Genomic DNA, 21,169 nt, shown 5'->3' with positions numbered 1-21,169 from the left:
ATTTTATTTGTGAACGACTTCACAGGCTCATGTAAGACGATAAGCACACACTGAAGGCCCAGGTCACCCGTAGTTCCTAACCTTGTAGTTTCTGTCTGAATCAAAATATTTAGTTTAAAAAAAAAAGTCATTAATTCACAGAATCAGAAGTTTTGACAGGTCTTGGTATTAATCAAATTTAAAGGTGCAGTGTGTAGATTTTGTTGGCATTTTTCAGAACAGACTTGGTAGAAAATGGAATATCATATATTCATAGGTGTGTTTTTAAATCATGTGTAATTGCTTGAGAAAACTAGAGGCAGTGGTGGATGATGCCACTTCTTCCGCTCGTTGCCTTGAAGAGGCAGGAATGGATTACTGGACTGTTGTCATAGAAACGTTTGAGCAGGAATATCAGAGCAGGGTCCCTGGCAGATAGATGGATAAGCAGATGATAGATAGACACATTCGGTGTTTCATCCCTGAAGGGGAGATTATTGTTGCCGTAGAAAATAATAACGATAAGTTTGAGTAATCCGTATCCAAGATCATATTGTAGATATACGTTTCCGGTCGTAGTGGATTGAAGTGTCTGTGTAGTTTAGGTAGTGAATGCATGAGAACTGGGGATTTATGTTTAGGACTTTTACTGATAAATATTATTATTTGTTAATATATTTGTTATTTAGTCGGTTAAGTTTGATTGTTGCCCTGGCTTTATGTCTGTGTTTGTGTCTATAACCATAACATGGGACTGGTTCTCAAACGACGGCCAGAACTTTTCTTGAATTCTAAAAAGCATTCTGTTTGAACTGAACCAAACATTCGTATCCAACTGTTTTCCATTCCTTTTCTTGCTTTTGTTCTCGGTTAGACTCACAATCTCTAAAGAAACAGACCAACAGCCAGCCTCCTTTTTAAATGACCCAGACACCGTGTGTGTGTGTGTGTGTGTGTGTCTGTGTGTGTCTGTGTGTTGTTGATGGTGCAGAAGCAGAATAATGGCAGCTTTTTGGCCAATCCTTTTATCAGCGCGGCCTTTTCCCTTTGAAAGGCAGAAGTGGATTAAATGTCAAGAGAGGCGCGTCTTCAAACAGGCCTGTAAGTGATGAGAGAGGGAAAGGGGGCAGGAGGGAGGAAGGTGACTTGATAGTGCACTGGTGGAGAAATGCACAAAGTATGTATATAAACTGCTGATAAAGTGTCCAACTCACTGCTTGGAACGGTCTCTTAAATATTATTTAAATACTCACAAAAAACTGTCTGTATTAGCCTGCAGTATTACACAATATCACACTCGTAAAGAAAACAAAAATCCAAAAATGATGCATTCATAATTATAGTACTTTTGGCATACTAACCGTTTTTTTTTTTTTTTTTGTGACAATCTAAGTAATATTTAAGAGCATTTTCCAAACTAGTCAGTTGGACACTTCCTCAGCAGTATATGTTTGTGAATTTCTTGGCTATGGTTCATTTTTGTAATTAGGTAGAGTGAGATTGGAGAGCTCAGTGGAGAGGTGAGGAGAAGATTTTGAAATGAAATGGAGGATTTGGCAGGTCACCTTACATCCGTCTCATTTAGTTTTTTTTTCTTTGTTGATTCAGTGGAACAACAAAAGGTGATAATGAGCCGCAAAGCCCTGCCAGATGTACGAAGCAGGGCCTGTTGGTTTTGGAGCATTCTAATTGGACCAATTTTAGTGCTGAGGCTTTGCCAGTAATCTCACTTTGAGTATTTTATACCACAGTCCCTATAGAGTTCTCTAATAGGAGTTTTGTGTTTGTGAGGAAACTGGGCTCAGAGTTGTGTGTGAATCACATGACCTAACTAGTGGTAATCTTTCCCATCTTTCTAAAATATCCTCCAAAGTTCTTTTTTATTTATTTATGTCATCATAAAGCTGTAACTCCTGAATCAAACCTTAATGATTAATGTTGTTTAACTTTCTTTAGAAAAATATCCGGTTTGATGGGAAAACAAAGTGTACTCACTGTTCAGAACATGGTTGTGGTCAGAAGAAGTTATAAGAACATGGCTCTAGCAACCTTTCATATAAAAACATACTAGACGGTTATCTTTCAAACAAGTTTGGATTCTTTTGTGGTTCCGAGCTGGGGAAATTAGGTGGGCACTAGAGCAATGGGGGGCAGTTTATTCTGTATGTATTTTTTTAATGCTCGGTGGCAACATTACATGAAGGATGCAAGAACTGTTGCCTGAAAGAAAATAATATATGAATCTCTCTCTTCTGATCAGCAATGGATGAAAAGGACTTTGTTGACCAAAGAAGGATTCAATTGGATTTTATTTAGAAAGTCTGCTATTCTGGAGAGTGAAAGTTGCTATTTTGCTATTCTACGGTGGGCTACCTTTGTTTAACCCATTGATGACTATGGCAATCTAGGATGCATGTCCTTAATGCCTGAGGGTTTTCTGAAAAAATAGTACGAATTGTCAAGTCTACCAAAACCTTAATATCTAAGCCTGTGTAGCACATAGAAACATGAAATAAAATACATTTAAAAGTTAAGGTTCACAGGTTTTATTTAAACATGCTCCCTTAGCGCTTACAAACCAACACATTTTTCTAAAAATCGTCAATTAGATGGGGGAGAAAAAAAATTAAAATAATATAAAATATTTAAAAATAATGTGCTAAATGAGGTTATAATCCTGCTTCCTTTTAGCATGGATAGTAGTGACTGAGTGTGTAGTGGAAGGATAAAGATAGACAGATATAGGAAGGAGGAGATGGCTTCATTTTATAATTTAGTTCAGTTATCACTGGCACCATACATCCAACTTCCTAGTACACAGAGGCGGATCTAGAAAAATATTCATGGGGTGGCAAGAGGGTGGCAGGAGATTTTAAGGGGTTGCAACCTGTGGCGGATGTATATACAGTATGCCGATTTAATTAAAGCCATATAAATAAATATTTACTTGGGAAAGCCCCCACATTTAGATATGTTGACTAAATAACATAATACTTAATGTATTGTAGCACGAATGAAGCCTTACATTTAAACATAAAAGGTGTCAGACAAAATGTTAAAGATTATTATTACTGAATAATTACTACATTACCTGCCTCACAACAAACACCTGCACGAATACACCAGCATGGGGCTCAAAATCTATGCAAATAGGGCTGCAATAAGTACTTAGTTAACAGTGAGTCTTTGGTATTTGTCTGTGTTAATATGAGATACTCCCATCAGATGTCAATCATCAGTCTAACTTGAGTGCAAATATCAAGTTATTCAAATATTCTAGTAATTTACATACAATACAGATAAAATCATTCATATAAATATTGCGTGGCATTTTCCTATGTTTGGTCACAAACAGTGACCTGTTAAACACACTGTAAATGGGAAGAGGTTCAGTAATGTCCAACACAGAAATAGGCCTACTGGTTATTATGAGCAATTGATAAGCACGACCTAAGACTTGAGAATTAGGAAGTATCCTTATACAAAGGCCTATAGATACAATTAAACAAAATAATTAATGAATTTCAAGGGTGTAGGTTATGATTAAACCTTGGTTTAGGACACTATTTAAATGGAGGGTGTGGGGGTGCCCCCCCTGAAATTTTTGAGCATTCATCACTTCCTTTCCTGCATTCTGGTGAATTTGTTTGCATCAAGTTTATGTAAAGTAATTGACAACATTTAGGTTCCCAGTGACAAAAATAGAATCAAATACAATGCAGTAATATCATGCATTCATTGCTTTCAAATATTTATTCTACTCTATTGTTAAAAAAAATTGGTTTAGACTGTAAAAAAAGAAGAAGTGATTATTCACGTCTATCATTGAGAATGTAGTGGCTGGTGGTATTTTACTTACCTGCAATCTTCAAACTTTCAAAAATAATAAAGTGCAAAATGAGGTTTTAATCCTCATGTACTTCCTTTAAACTACTAGTGACTGAGTGTGTGGTGGACAGAGGGATGAAGAGATAGCTTTATTTTATAATTTAGCTTTTTGATTTGTGAGAGTGATCATCGCTGGCTTTAGACTGACTCCCGCCGTCTGCTCCGTGAGGCTCGAGCCCTTCAGCTGAGCGAACAGCTGTCCAGCGCGGAGATGAAAACTGAAACTTAACTATCCTGTCCTGCCTGGGCTGACTTAAAGGAATACTTCACCCATACGGAACAGGCGTTCTATCATTATAAAATCACTATTATAATATAATGAATGAGGTTTTTCTTCCCTCTGTCTTCCCTTGGCCCAGCAGTCCTGTTAATCCTAGCCCTTACTGTGATGTCACAGTAAGGAAAATGTAGGGTTAGACAGTGAGACCATAAAACACTCTTTCTAACTTTTCTCAGGCTAAGATGAACCAATTTCAATTTTTTTTGCACACTTATACTAAATAGGATCTCAGAATTCACTACACCTTCATATTCCCACCGGTGAAGTAGGTCTTTAAGGTGGAGCAACCAAATATAAATTAATAAATATTGTACTAAACTGTAATGAGTTGGGACAATATTACCTGGCTGCATTCACTTGCAGTCGGACATTTGAAACTCGCGCTCGTAAATGTCTCTTTAACAGCCAGAAATACATTTATTTTATCAGACATCTGTGAACTGATAGCGATACTGTATGTTACAGGGATAGAAGGCGCGCTGCTGTTCATGAATTATCCATAAAGGCTTTTAACAAACATGGCCGCCTCCACTTCAGCCTCACTCAACGGTGTACATCTGTTCCGCCAACTGTGACAAATGAATTACATTCTTTACATTTTTAACACTTAATTTTAAAGAATTTTCCATTTATTAGACAAAACATTGACATAAGCTATCGTCACAGCCGGGTATAAAAAATACGTGAAGATGAGGAATACAAGGCGGAAACTAAACGTGACAAATTATTTTTTGTTTCATTAAAGTGTATAGGTGTGTGCATTGACTACTAAAATAATGACTGGATTGCAGATCACTGCATGTTAACAGGTGGAGGTGCTTAATCAGACATAATAGAAATTTGTCTTGTTCACAATGTGGGCAATGGTGAGAACAGATATGTTAAGGAGTGGAAAGGCAACTTTCAATGTTTGTGAGAACGGTTTATAAAGGAAAGAGTTGGGTGCCGATGCCTGTACTAACCCAGCATTCACAACTGTTATTTTTTACACTTCAGTTAATTCTTCAGATATTATTTCACAACTCTAAATCACTCAGAGCGAATCTCCTCTGATGCCGCACACACAACCCTTTACATTTTTATTAATTGAATAATTGAAAAGTGGGGACAGAGAGTCTGACAACACATTCAAATTCTCAAAATATTTCCACTGGTGTCGTGAAAACACTACCGCTTTTGTCCAAAAGTGCAGCTAGAATCAAGATAACCTGAAAGTTCCTCGTAGCCACTTCAAGTAAAAGCAGCAGCTCATGAGAAAATGCCTCATTTACCATTGCAATATTGAGATATGCTTTTCAAGAAAACATCCTGAACCAGCACTTTGCTTAGGACGCTGCCAAAAACAGTTAACGCGTTCCTTGGCCCATAGCCTAACAGTGCACTAAATTTGATTGAAAGCTGTTAAAAGGTTTTGTAATATCATTCTCACCAGCAGGTAAACACATACTCTGACCCATCTTGCAGAGTTGATACGCGACAGATGATTTGATGTCACCGGTTTGCGTATAATGTAAATATTAAGCTTATGAAAGACATGAAAACATAATTTCTCAATGAGCTTTTACTATGAGTGATCTGGTCTGACCTGGACACAATTTATCAAACAACAATGCTTTTTTTAGTTAAGAGAGTTTGAGTACTGTATTAGTTTGTCTCCGCACTTCGGACTGATTTGATTTAGGCTTAAAGCTATGTGATCTGAATGGCCTTTTGATGTATTTAAATCAAAATCTGGGCACAGCTACTGTGTGTGTTCAGACCAATATATATGCAAAATGGATACTTGCCATTTGACGTATTCATTTTAATTCTATAGAGTGCTTTCTGTAGTGCAATGCGCAATCTGAAAACAATTCATTACCGGAATGATTGCTTTTGAAAAGTGAATTACTTCAGGAGAAATTTATGGGACGGACTCAGCTGGACTGGATTTTTTTTACAGCGCCACACTGTAGGTTATAATGTCATGTTGTGCAGGAGAATTGGTTTAATAGCTTGACTGTGAGCGAGCCCTCGTAGTCATCCCTAGTGGAATTATACTCATTCATCCGCGGTTTACCAAATGAATATTCAGCAGTAATTCCCTTTTCAATTCCTGCACTGTATCAGTCAGATGTTTTATGCTTGGCTATTTAACAGCTTGCACATAAACTTAAAGGTGCACTATGCAGTTTCAGGGGAGAGGGATTTCTTTACATTTGCACAGCCTGCAGTTAGTTAACAAAATGTTTTTACTCTACATGGAATTCTTAGTATTTAATAATTATATCATCATAAATCAAAACGGAATTATCTTAAGGCACCCGGAGCTAAAGGTAAGACTAGCATATATATGTGGGCCCTGCTGCTGTAAACAACAACGGTGAAACATTTACTTTTCAGGTAGCTTTCTAACCTTAAACAGTGTTCTAGGGATGAAATTTTCCTGTGAGGAAAGTTTGTTTATTCAGTTATAAGAATATACCTTACAAAATGTACACTTATCTGACAAAAAGTTACATAGTTCACCTTAAAGCACCATATATTTGTCTTTTGTTTTTATTTATTTTTTGAGTTTCATGCAATCAGTAGGCCTATAATATATGTGAACAGGTGACTGTGTCGTAGTCAGAACATAGGAAGGGAACCTGTCACTTCACACAGGGAGCGCAAGGGGACGCCGCGGAGCCAGGCGACAACGCGAGTGGAATGTTGCGTGCCGTCTGAAACGGCCTTTACATCAATTCCTTGTTATTGACTTATTTATTGTATTAATAGTATTTCATTTGTCTTTTATTTGAATTCAGATCCCATATACTTCTGGCAGCAGACAGCGGAGGACGTGACGGTGTGTTTGCGTTTGCCCGAGGGCATCACCAAAGAGCAGGTGCATTTCAAACTGACCTCAGAGGAGATCCGTGTTGCCGTAGAGGGTTTCCCTGTGTTACTGGAAGGCCGGCTGTACGCGCCCGTAGACCCCGAGGCCTCCGCATGGATCCTCAAGAATGACAAAAGGTTTGAATCCTTCAAACAAAGTAGATTTTTTGAAATTCTTGGATTTCAGTGACCCATAATAATACTAATAATACCTTTATGTATAGCACCTTTTAAAAACAATAGTTTACAAACAAACGCACATACAAATCAAATACACATCAAATCAACTCGCATACCTTTTTATAGGGATCTATATATATATATATATATATATATATACACTCTCTCTCTCTCTCACCGGCCACTTTATTAGGTACGGCGGTTAATTTTCTTGTTAATACATACCAATGACATGTCAGCAACTCAATGCATTTAGGCATGTATACCTGGACGGGACGACTTATTGAGTTGTGCCGTCCAATATTTTGTTTGGTCACCATTATTTTCCAGCACTGCCTTAACCCTCTTGGGCATGGAGTTCACCAGAGCTTCACAGGTTGCCACTGGAATCTTCTTCCACTCATTTATGACAACATCACAGAGCTGGTGGATATTAGAGACCTTGCGCTACTCCACCTTCCAATTGAGGATGCCCCAAAGATGCTCAATAGGGTTTGGGTCTGGAGACATGCTTGGGCAGTCCATAACCTTTACCTTCAGCTTCTTTAGCAAGGCAGTGGTCGTCTTGGAGGTGTGTTTGGGGTCGTTATCATGTTGGAATACGGTCCTGCGGCCCAGTTTCCAAAGGCAGGGGATTATGCTCTCATGCCACAGTACATGTTGGCATTCAATGAACTGTAGCTCCCCAGTGCTGGCAGCACTCATGCAGCCCCAGACCATGACACTCCCTCCACCATACTTGACTGTAGGCAAGACACACTTGTCTTTGTACTACTCACCTGGTTGCCACCACACAACGCTTGACACCATCTGAACAAAATACGTTTATCTTGGTCTCATCAGACCACAGAGATGGTTCCAGTGATTCATGTCCTTAGTCTACTTGTCTACAGATGTGCATCATCTTTAGAATAGGTTTCCTTCTGGGATGACACCATGCAGACCAGTATGATGCAGTGCGGCATATGGTCTGAGCTCTGACAGCTTGACCCCCCACCCCTTCATGCCCTGCAGCAATGCTGGCAGCACTCATAGGTCTATTTTCCAAAGCCAACCTCTGGATATGACGCTGAGCATGTGCACTTAACCTTTGTAAACTGGACTGCAGGGCAGTATTCCAACATGATAACGACCCCAAAAACACCTCAAAGACGACCACTGCATTGCTTAAGAAGCTGAGGGTAAAAGTGATGGACTGGCCAAGCATGTCTCCATACCTAAACCCTATTGAGCATCTATTGGGCATCCTCAAATGGAAGATGGAGGAGCGTAAGGTCTCTAATATCCAACAGCTCCGTGATGTTGTCATGAATGAGTGGAAGAGGATTCCAGTGGTAACCTGTGAAGCTCTGGTGAACTCCATGCCCGCAAGGGTTAAGGCAGTGCTGCTAAATGTGGGTCCCGATCTTCAAAGGCCCTGAACAATGCCATTCTAAAAAAAGAAATAATTGACTGGCTCATGGTAGGCCCCTGACCCTTGCAAGCAGATCAGGGACCTGCGCATGACTAAGGCATGTATGCGGGAGAGTAAGCAGGAGCAAGCCGACATTGAATTGAACTGTTGGCGAAAATAAACGCAGCAATGTTTCTATGGGGATATTTAGCTGTACAGATATAAGTGCTGGCAAAGCTAGAACAGTTTAAGGGTGTATTCACACTGGGAAAGTCCGCTAGTTCACTTGCTTTGGTCCAGACCAAATAGAGTTTAGATTTTTTTTGTTTGGTGTGGTCCACTTTCATATTGCCCCTTTTGCAAGTGAACCAGCATCACGAAGCAAAACCACACGTGATCTGAGGTCATTCATTCATTGGACAGACATTCTGGGGTGGAGAGAAGCAGGTAAAACGAAGTAAAAACTGCGAAATATATAACTGATACGATATGGGGTTAAAAATAATAAATAAATAAATAAATAGGCCAACATCTAGCCTATAAATAAAATTTAAAAAAACATCAAATTAGTGTTGTTTCATATGGTTATAATATGTAGGCCTGTGTCAATGTGTGGCTTGTAGCCTATACGATGTGAAACATAATATTTACTGTATTTTTGCTGCTGGACGCGCGGCTCGCGAGGAATAGGCTCAAGCTGACACAGCTGAATTAGCCGTGTGTCAGCTGGGTGTGAGTTCGGCGCGGCTCAGCTCCAAACTGACACAGGGGTAGTATTGACGGTACCGTAACATGGGATGCAAAGTAAAAACACGCACTTCATACAAAGCGCAGCGTGAACCTGTTGTCACTGTGCGGAAGACGCTCCCCTCTCCTTCATCTGATCGCTGAACACATCAGCATGTTTACGCGTCCTGTCTATCAAATGTAATATATTCGCTCGGGGCTCCCGGTCAAACCACAACTAATCTTCCTAACAATGGCGACAACAACACTTTCCTATAATGTGAAGCTGACAGCGATTTATTAAAAAAGAAAAGGCACTGTGCTTCCTGCAATTGGGTCGGATCGAGTCCGGCCAAATTCACACCACAAACGAACTGCAGCAGAGTACGTTTTGAAGCGCATCGAGACCACCTCTTCAACTGGGTCTCGGAGCGTTTGTTTGGTCCGCCCCCGAGTGCGATTGCTGTATTCACACCTGTCTGAAAGATGCGCACCGAAGGCGGAAGTGCATTTGAGTTCGTTTCAACTGAACTAAACACGGCATGTGTGAATACACCCTAAGACTCCACATCACTGTGGCAACACAACCTATCTATCCGCTCAGACAGCACAAAGAAAAGTCTGATGAATACATGAGTGATGGCCCCTGCAAGTTTCAATAAGTTTAAATAGGTGCCGCACTGTTACTGTCTTTGAAATGCATTTAGTCATTTTAAGGGGAAAACACATTGTATTTATTATTTATCAACTATTGAGTTATTTTTCAAACTGCATGCTAGTGTAGGCCAACAAGATTTTTTTCACAATTTTCAATGCTGCTTTATTTTTATGTTTTAAATTGGGAAATACATGTTCCAAAACGACCAATAACCTCTGTATTTAAAAAGAAATCGAGCAAGTAGGCTAATAATAACCATTAATGAAGTATAGGCTATCGCATCACTGTAGGCCTATTGTCCACAATAATCACAGCCCCACATCCAAAAAGGAACTTTAAAAAGTTGAATTTGCACTTGATGTGCATACACAAGTGCATAGTCTATTATTTGTATTTAGTGTGTCTGCATAATATTGCACCAAAACAGTAGAAGTTTTCTTTAATTGTGTTTTGTACTGTCTGCATGTTTGCACAAACATTTTACCTGCACATAGCAAACAAAATTGCACAACTGTAAGGTAAGTGTCTGTTGTATTTTTGTATTCAAATAAACAGTTGTTTATTTCTATAGTGCGCATTGGCATCTTTGAGCAAAATACCCCCAAAATATCTGCTGCGGTGCCTCCTGTGACCCTGGCCAGTGACCACCTTGACTAAGACATTTTCTGTGGGTAACACTGGTAAAAGTGATGATTTGGTCATTCATCAAATTAAATATTGTGGAGTTGTCTGGCTCAGAGAGCCATGTGTATTGTAAGACCGCCTTTCAGAGGGCCCATCAGGACTTTTTGTATAGGGGCCCAGAATTTGGTGACCACACAAAATATTGACACTTGGGGCTCAATTTGGACATTTTCACCTAGGGGTGTACTCACTTTTGTTGCCAGCACTTTAGACATTAATGGCTCTGTGTCGAGTTATTTTGAGGGGAAAGTACATTTCTACTGTTATATAAGCTGTACACTGACTACTTTACATTGTATCAACGTGTCATTTCTTCAGTGTTGTCCCATGAAAAGATATAATGAATTATTTGAAGAAATGCGAGGGGTGTACTCACTTTTGTGAGATACTGTATACACCCACATCATATTAATGGTGAAAAAAAGAAGATGGAGAAGCTTTCAAGGAAAAACTTTTCTTTTTAACTTATTATTATTATTATTATTATTATTATTATTATTATTATTATTATTATTATTATTATTATTATTATTATTATTATTATTATTATTATTATTATTATTATTATTATTATTATTATTATTATTATTATTATTATTAAATTAACCAGCAACTCTAGGGAACAGCTTCCATTGCTTTCTTTCCAACCAAATATCAACACCATAGATCTCAGGTACTGTATTTGGCCTGCAATGTACATACTTTAGCAGGGATTTAAGATACTTGGGACATTGAGAATAGTTACAGTCACCATCATAATGTATTGGAAGTGTACAATAAATGTATTTATTTGTTTACAGGAACTAGCTTTCTTCAGTAAAACTAATAGTGTAAAGAAAACACAGAATCACTGGTTGTGTAATAACGATCAACTTAACCCTTTATGTGAATTGCCACCTTTATTGTGTGTCCCTGTTGTGACCCTGGTGGTCGCAGTGTCCTTGTGCAATCTCTCTCTCGAGGCAAATTGTTTCCGACCATAGTCATTCAAGAAGCCTTTTTTATTTAAACAATACCATCATGAAAGTGTCAGTTCACAGGCAGTTGGGAGACTGGGACACACTCCCGTAGATAAGCGTTTGAGGTATCTTTCAAACGATTTATCAGGCAATTCTAGCTAGCAGCTTGCTTGCAGTTTTTCCTCTTTTTATATACAGTATACAGTCTATGCGTGATTCACATTATATACTGCATGTATTTTTGCAGTATATATAACAGAACTGAACCGGGGACAACTGTGCGACTATTGAAAACCAGATTGAGGCGGATATGTTCTCTTGGTTGTAATGCAGATGACCAGCTCCCTTTTTCTTCTTAGTTAAATGGGAGTCGAGTCCTTTCCACCATTATTATTGGGTCTATTCATCCAGTGTAGTCAGTGTGATGTTGAGTCACATCCCTTACTTTAAGACCTTTTGTCAGCAGTGCCTCTCTCATTTCTGCTTCCTGTTTCTTTAATATGAGACCTCGCAAAGCTCCCGTCGGTATGAAAACAGGTTACATATTCTGTTTGTCCACTCTCTGAAAATCCATGATGCATTTAAAGGCTCTGTGTGTGTGTGTGTGTGTCTGTCTGTCTGTCTGTGTGTGTGTCTGCCTGTCTGTCTGTGTGTGTGCGTGCGCCAGTGTCTGTCTGTCTCTGTGTGTGTGTGCGTGTGTCTGTGTCTGCTTGTCTTTCTATGTCCTTTTGTTGTGTGCAGAAACAAAAATATTATAAATGATGTGATTCCAGCTGTGAATATCTTAAGAAATCACACCTTCATTCTTGGTATTGGCTAGCCTGGAAATCCAGACCCTGATATCTTGATCAATAGTAATTTCCAACTGAAGGGGCGGCTCCTACTCGTGCATTTCAAATGCCACTGCACGCAGTTGGATAGCACTACAACCAATCAGAGCGATGCACAAGGTGACGTAAGCCCCGTTCGTTTAGCGAACAGCTGTTAAACTGTTAAATTAAACTTTTGCCGTTGTCGGTCGGCAAAACAGAACATTCCACTTACTTGCTAATGAAAGATTTGAGTGACGTCTTCCAAATCGTAAAGGGTCGAGGCCAAAGCAGTCTCAAACTCACACAACATATCCGCAGCCATCTTTGATGTTTACTATCACGGCTTCGACGTCGCATGCACGTCACTGTCGTCATCCGGTTACCTCCGCCCCAGAGCACCATTCAAAGGCCGCTGGCATGCCCATATTAGATAGAACCAATTGAAACGTGAGCCCAGATTTCTGGTCTTTTTGAAAAAGCTTCAACGGAGAGTGTCCAGACCAACAGGCACAGCAAATTTAATTTGCCAGCGCCTAGTGGCAGGTCTGGGAATGCCAGGTTAGGTATTGGCTGTTTTTATCCCACAAAATACATAAAAGGGACGGATCGTGTGTGTGTGTGTGTGTGTGTGTGTGTGTGTGTGTGTGTGTGTGTGTGTGTGTGTGTGTGTGTGTGTGTGTGTGTGTGTGTGTGTGTGTGTGTGTGTGTGTGTGTGTGTGTGTGTGTGTGTGTGTGTGTGTGTGTGTGTGTGTGTGTGTGTGTGTGTGTGTGTGTGTGTGTGTGTGTGTGTGTGTGTCTCTGTGCATACATGCAGACTGCACATGAATGGCCTTTTCCAATATAATTACATAGGACAAAAAGCCTCCTATTCTTTGTATTGAGCATGTTTTTCCATACTAATGGGCTCTGCTCTCTATTGAGACACACAGCTGAGCTCCATCCGGCTCTCCTCTCCTCTGCCCGCAACTGAATTAAGAAGCTGCGATGCCTTTTGTGTCAATTATATCTCCTCTTTGTTGTCCAAATGTCGACCTGTTTTATAACATGCAGCGGTACAATAGAGCAGTAACGATCCTGGCTGGTTTATTCTTAAGTTTAAAGCTGCAGCCTGAAACGGGTTCAATATTTAAAAAAATAGTTTTTCTCTTAGATTAAAGGTGCAATATGCCGTTTCAGAGGAGGAAGATTTGTTAAAATTCACAGAGCCTGCAGTTCATTTACAAAACATATTTACTTTACATGTAATTCTTAGTATTGAATAATTTTATAAAAACTAAATGGTTTTGAGTCACCTGGAACCATATTGTTGTAAACCAAACTGTGGGCCCTGCTGCTGTAAACAACAACAGTGAAACAGTAACTTTTCAGGAAGCTTTCTAACTTCAAACAGGGATCACATTTTCCTGTGAGGAAAGTTTGTTTATTCAGTAATATCTTTGAAAATGTCTACTTCTCTGACACACCCAAAGTTACATAGTGCACCTTACACTTCCCTTCAGTATTATAAGAGAAGAGAATAAGGATGAAAATCCTTATCAATATATCGTGGTATGTAAACAAAATGGCGCACCGTAGGTAGCAACATGCCCGTTTTACGGAGACGAGGCTGTGTATAGATGTACAGGTGAATTTTCCGATTTTGACCATTTTTTTGTCAACAAGCATTCTCCAGAATCCCTGACTCCACCTTTTTAAATGATTCAGTAGAGACACACTTTTGTCCAAATGTTTCCAGATTGTCACATGCCATGTTTGTAATATACAATTGTGGCCAAAAGTTTTGAGAATGACACAAATATTACATTTTCACAGGGTCTGCTGCTTCAGGGTTTTTAGGTATTTTCATCAGATGTGTCTATGGTATACTGAAATATAATTACAAGCATTTCATAAGTATCAAAAGCTTTTATTGACAATTACACTGAGCTCATGCAACAAGTCAATATGTGCAGTGTTGACCCTTCTTTTTCAAGACCTCTGCAATTCTCCCTGGCATGCTGTCAATCAACTTCTGTACCAAATCCTGATTGATGGCAGTCCATTCTTGCATAATCAATGCTTTGAGTTTGTCAGAATTTGTGGGTTTTTGTTTGTCCACCCGCCTCTTGAGGATTGACCACAAGTTCTCAATGGGATTAAGATCTGGGGAGTTTCCTGGCCATGGACCCAAAATCTTTATGTTTTGTTCCCAGAGCCATGTAGTTATTACTTTTGCTTTATGGCAAGGTGCTCCATCATGCTGGAAAAGGCATTGTTCATCACCAAACTGCTCTTGGATGGTTGAGAGAAGTTGCTCTCGGAGAACGTTCTGGTACCATTCTTTATTCATGGCTGTGTTTTTAGGCAAGATTGTGAGCGAGCCCACTCCCTTGACTGAGAAGCAACCCCACACATGAATGGTCTCAGGATGCTTTACTGTTGGCACGAGACAGGACTGATGGTAGCGCTCACCTCGTCTTCTCCGAACAACCTTTTTTTCCAGATGCCCCAAACAATCGGAAAGGGGATTCATCAGAGAAAATGACTTAACCCCAGTCCTCAGCAGTCCAATCCCTGTACCTTTTGCAGAATATCAGTCTGTCCCTGATGTTTTTTTCTGGAGAGAAGTGACTTCTTTGCTGCCCTTCTTGACACCAGGCCTTCCTCCAAAAGTATTTGCCTCACTGTGCGTGCAGATGCACTCTCACCTACCTGCTGCCATTCCTGAGCAAGCTGTGCACTAGTGGCAGCCCGATCCCGCAGCTGAATCAACTTTAGGAGACGGTCCTGGCGCTTGCTGGACTTTCTTGGGCGCCCTGGAGCCTGTTTGGCAACAACCTTCCTCCTTGAAGTTTTTGATAAAGTTCATTTTCAAGGCAAAGAGGGACTTTGCAATTAATTGCAGTTGAGCTGATCACTCCTCATTACATTCTGGAGTATATGCAAATTGACATTATAAAAACTGAAGCAGCAGACTTTGTGAAAATGAATATTTGTGACATTCTCAAAACTTTTGGCCACAGATGTACATGTTTGCCCATGTAGTGGGGTGTCTGGATACACTCAGTCATTTCAAATTGATGCGAAAGTTTAGTTTTCAATTCTAAATTGAAGGTCATGGTCTGTAGAGCAATTTTGGTTTGAGTGCCACAAAACCAGACCACTTTATTTTTGCTTTTTTTCCCCCCCATCTTCCAAAATGGCCACAGTCGAAATCATGACTTTTTGAAGGTCTTAATTTTCACACAAAAAAAAAATTGGTCTGGGTTTCTTGACACCAGACATCCAAAATTGTTCTATAGACCCTTACCTTCAACCTAGAAGGGAAAACTGAACTTTCGCATCAACTTGAAATAAAAAAAAAAACAACAAAATTCCCCATAGACGGCCCAACACTTATGTGGTACTGCCGACTGTGACGCCATCCAGGCCTGAGTGGACTTCAAGGTATTGGAGCGGACACGGTACATTCAGTCCCCACAGAACACAGTAAAGCTCCAATATGAAGGAGTTCATTAAGCTCTCTTAATACTCAAAATCCATACTGACATACACAAGGGGAAACGCGATTGAATCACCCTGGGCAAAATGCACATATGTTAACAAATTTATATAACAAGGAAGTAAATGTAATTCTAATTTATTCATACGTTTCTGTTGAAGCCGCATTGCGATTAAATGAATAAGCCTTTACATGTCCTTGTATCGAATTCATGGTTTGCTCTTCAGATTTAACCCATTGATGACTATGGCAATCTAGGATGCATGTCCTTAATGCCTGAGGGTTTTCTGAAAAAATAGTATGAATTGTAAAGTCTACCAAAACCTTAATATCTAAGCCTGTGTAGCACATAGAAACATGAAATAAAATACATTTAAAAGTTAAGGTTCACAGGTTTTATTTAAACATGCTCCCTTAGCGCTTACACACCAACACATGTTTCTAAAAATCGTCAAAATTAGATGGGGGAGAAAAAAAAAAAAATAATATAAAATATTTAGTGTGATTTTCGTCAGTAGCCTATGGACCTTGATTCTGCGCACCAAACGCCACTAACTGTTCTGTAATACACTATCGCTGACACAGCCGGCTTATTTTTATTTTTTTATTTATTTTATTTTTTTTGATTGATGTGATTTTCGGCAAACCACACAACTTTTGGGTGGTCACGTGGTCTAAAAAATCAACAAAACCCACCTCATGTGTATTTGAACCAATGACAGTGCATTCTATGCTGCGCATGCCATGAAAATTAGATAAAGTAACAATGCTGCACGATGCAGCATCAGGCAGGAGAGGCAATGTGGCATCGCGCAGCAGCCGTCATCAATGGGTTAATGTGCAGAAAGACATTACCGATATAACATTATGCAGATCCCACAGCTGCCACTTAAAGTACAGTAACATATATAATCTGAAAAGTTTTTTTTATTGTCAGTGATATAAGGTACAGTGTGTAATATCAGTTATTTAGCAGCATCTAGTGGTGAGATTTTAGATTTCAACGCTACCTTGCTAACCCCTTCCTTTCAGAGTATTTACAAAATGCAGTTGCAATTACAATGCATCCTTTCTTTAACCTGAAACTAAGGCTGGGTGATATTGTCCTTGGGTTTCTTGAAATAATATAATGTATATATAAAATGAAGCTATTGTTTTCTGAAAATAATATTGCAGTTACATTAATATGAAAATTCAAGTTCAGGATTTCTCTTGTACCTCTCCTCCTTGATTTATTCTGCTGCTCAGCTTCAAACACGTCTCGAAAACATAATTTGTCAACCTGAATAACTCTTCAAATCTTTCCTTTTGGCCCCTTAGACTAGACTAGACTTTCTCCTGATTTGGACGTTTACTGGTTGATTGCATATCATTCTCAGTCAGAGTAGTACGCTGTTCTCTTCATAAACAAAAAACAGGCTTGAGTCTCAGGCAATTTCTGAGATTGTGGAAATGAGTTGCGTTTTACTTTTGGCTGCTTGAATGAATTGTGACATATAGGAAAAATTGTGTGATCAATCAGTGATTGAGCTTTCTGATGTCTGCCTCATCCTTCAGCTAAATCATTTACATATATATGACTCATATGATCAAGTGAGCTCTTTGAATGAGAGGTTGCCTAAGTGTGTGTGTGTGTGTGTGTGTGTGTGTGTGAAGACTTGCTTTAATGTAAGGGTAGACTAAGGCAAGTAGTAGTTATGGTTAGGGCAAGTCTGCAGGAAATGAATGTAGGCTAAGTCTATGTAATGTCCTCAGAAGTGATGACATCTCAACCTGTGTGTGTGTGTGTGTGTGCACGCACAGCCTGGAGGTGACCCTACAGAAGCGCAGTGAGGGCCCGATGTGGTCAGAGCTGGTGATGGGCGACCGGAGAGGAGAACACATGATGAGCGACGAACAAGCCGCACTCATCCACGAGAGGCTGACACACCTCACCTCTGAAGACTTGGTAGGCTCACACACTCTTTACGTTATGCTGATTTTAAAATACAGTATTTTCAAGTGTACTAAAGTTTGAATACTAATTCCACTTTCTCTGTAATTGTTTACAACTTACATGATGGAAATATCAGTGTCTTTTCATGTGTTTTGTTAAATACCTGACAAATCATTGCAATCGTATATAAAAAAATAAATAAAAAAATTCTGCAAACCCAATATTACCCTAAAAAAGTGTTCATATCTAAATTGATTTGAAACAGCGCCTTCAATCGCTAAATTGAATGTGTTCGATATTTTAGTATGAATAAACATCACGGGAAAATCTCAGTTTATATTGTCATGGGGCCTTTGTCTTCTGCTAAGTGTCAGGATGAATCACAGAGGTGATCAATCAATCTGCAGTGCTTATTTGAAAATACCCTTAAAACATCAAACTTTCATAAGGTACAGCTTTGGCTTGGGCTACTTTTCTCTGGAAGTTTTTTTTCTCTCTCGAGCTTCTACACTTTAATCACATAATCTCTCTGCCCGCTGCAGCCTGTCATCTCTGTCCGCTCCCTTACTGACGTCTGGCACACAGCGTCACACACGGGTCTCCAGGGTCACTCTCTCTGTCTCATGTTGGTCGTTATTTTTAGCCACTTGTGTGTGTGTGTGTGTGTGTGTGTGTGTGTGTGTGTGTGTGTGTGTGTGTGTGTGTGTGTGTGTGTGTGTGTGTGTGTGTGTGTGTGTGTGTGTGTGTGTGTGTGTGTGTGTGTGTGTGTGTGTGTGTGTGTGTGTGTGTGTGTGTGTGTGTGTGTGTGTGTGTGTGTGTGTGTGTGTGTGTGTGTGTGTGTGTGTGTGTGTGTGTGTGCGCGCGCCTTACCCTTCATTATGCCTTGTTTCCACTGAGCAGCACAGTTCGGTTCGGCAGGGCACGTCACCCCTAGGTCTGGCTTGTGTTTCCACTACGTAACTATGGTGACACAGTGTAGCTCGCTGATTAATTCAGTGAAGAAGAAAAACGCCACACAATAAACAAAGAGCTGCGTGCCGAAATGTTTTCTCTAAACACAAGTCTCCACTCCTGCTGAGGTGACTACACACAGCGGTTTATCTCTTGCACGGAAAGTATTCAGTCGACCAATAAAGGGACTGCAGTGTGTAGCTCCACCCCTTTTGGGACCCTTTAGGACGGCTTGGTACCCCAACGAAAAGGGGTACAAAAATATTTGAGGCTTATTTTGGTACCCTTTCCAACTTTAGACAATAGAAACACCAATAAATGCGGGCAGAGCCGTTCCAAACCGGACCTCCCTGCACCGCTCGGTAGAAACAAGGCTTTAGTAGTGTCACCTGGGCCCACTTGAGGCCCTCAGTGCAAATCAAAAGCTTTTCACATGCAAATAAATGCAAAACCCGTCTAACCGTGCCTCTGTCTATCCTGCTCTTCAATCCAGAATGGAGACCCAGACAAGGACAAGCCTCCTTGTAACTCCCAGGAGCTGGAGGACTGCGACGGCTTCCCAGACGACAGCTTCAGCCTGACACACTTTGACGGAGAGTCCCTGAAGCCCACTCAGGTGGTGAGTAAGCCCTCTCTCTCCTTCAGTAATACACGCTTAGATTGGCCAGTCCTTGAACTCCAAACCCTCACCACTCATTCATACTTCCTCCTACAATCTTCATTCAACATACAAAATGTTCAGCAACTTTTCATACATTCATTGTGTCGTTCATATTATTCAGCCTTGTTTAATGGCGTGTGAAATTCATCTTTTAGAGATTTTACAATGGAAGCCGATGGGATGGAATGTTCAGAGCCTCAGTGTGTGGGATCCAATAGTTACAGTGTAGAACTAGTACAAAACACCAAAACCAAAACACACTTTTCAACTCCCTCTCACTCGCACAAATCTAACCCCACATGGATGATGCTTTGATCAAAATGTAGGTTATCTTTTGCCGGTCACGTACATGTGACAAGGGAACAGAAAGGATCTACAGATTGAGAGCTTTGAGCTTCAAAGCAAAAGGGTGTCCAGCCGCAGAGACTCCAATAACCTGCTCTTGTTCTCACATTCTCAACATTACAGACACAGTATTCACACTGCGTCCTCATCAGCTCCTTTTGGTTTTTCCATCCATCCCTCATAACCCCTTAAGTGCAGTACACTGTCAACTACCTGATGCCTAGCTCCTTCAGAGCACGTTTTGATTCAGCCCCGGTCCCAGTGGGCGCGCCTGTGCTTACATTGCCCTTAAACAAGCTACTTGAACCAGAGAGCTCGGCCACTAAAGAATGGACTCACACACTTCATTTACACCTCCTTTTACTCGTGACTCGAATAGGAAGAAGAAGCTCGAACCACTCTTGCTGGTGACGTTTAGTTTTTTTTTATAAATGCTCATTCTGAGAGTGTGTTTGTCACATGTAGAGTGATTACAGAGGCCTTGATTTTAAAAAGCTTATTACCACTCTGACGCCTGGAACTGGAGTCGTATGAAATATTTAATGTACACATTCCTCTCTCTAGATTTTTCTACTGTTGTATTAAAAACTACATTTCAATCCACCCACCTCCTTCTGTACACATGTTGAAGTGTCCTTGGAAAAGACAGACTCTTCACAGCTCTTTAGATAAAAAGAGCTATAGAATAATGTCGCCATTTCCAAAATGAAATACACATCCGTTTGCATGAGCTTCATTCTTCGGAGGACATTAATGTATGTCATACTCTCTCAGTTTCTCTGTTTCAAATGCATTAGAATATTCTCCTGTTCATGGTTAAGATTTCAAAACAGTCGACAATAATATCCTTTTATTACGTCATGAAAGGCCAACGACGAGTATTGAATATATAAAAGTGTTTTTGCCCGGGCTGTGATGAAGGGCTCGGAGTGAATAGCCCCTTTTAATGCTTCTCCGTCCATGTACTCTGTAAATAGTGCAGTAATGTGGACTGCAATGAATCGTACCATCAGTCTTTTGAAGGACAGCTGGCTCTGTTTGTTGGTGTGTGTGTGTGTGTGTGTGTGTGTGTGTGTGTGTGTGTGTGTGTGTGTGTGTGTGTGTGTGTGTATTTGTGTGTATTTATGTGTATCTCATCCAGGAAGCTTTATATCTTCTTTCAATCTCCACCTACCGAGGCTCATTGTATTGCATCGGCCTTAATGCTCCATTCACTCGCCTGCCCACTAGCACACAATATGTGACCTTTTTATTTTGTAATGAAACCTCTTGGCTTAAAATGGTGGCACCTCCCATTGATTTTGCACTTTTGTCGAAGAGCTTTTCTTTTTTTTTTTCGTTTCTTTTTTCATGTCCGCTCTCAAACGGGAGGCTGTGATT

The 21,169-nt window shown here is 40.1% G+C and overlaps 1 protein-coding gene across 1 annotated transcript in view; it reads left to right on the top strand.

The window, feature by feature from the left end:
• nudcd1 (NudC domain containing 1) overlaps positions 1 to 21,169 on the top strand; it is a 45,908-nt gene that overhangs the window by 14,430 nt on the left and 10,309 nt on the right. Inside the window, exons 6-8 of the mRNA XM_080046097.1 lie at positions 6,934 to 7,141; positions 17,700 to 17,844; positions 19,277 to 19,402. Of these exons, the coding sequence (XP_079902223.1) occupies positions 6,934 to 7,141; positions 17,700 to 17,844; positions 19,277 to 19,402 (479 nt within the window). The remainder of the gene's footprint in view (positions 1 to 6,933; positions 7,142 to 17,699; positions 17,845 to 19,276; positions 19,403 to 21,169) is intronic.

Source organism: Ammodytes marinus (assembly GCF_949987685.1).
Source record: "Ammodytes marinus genome assembly, chromosome: 17".
In the NCBI taxonomy this organism is placed as follows: Eukaryota; Metazoa; Chordata; class Actinopteri; order Uranoscopiformes; family Ammodytidae; genus Ammodytes; species Ammodytes marinus.
This window is presented reverse-complemented; position numbering and strand designations above follow the sequence as displayed.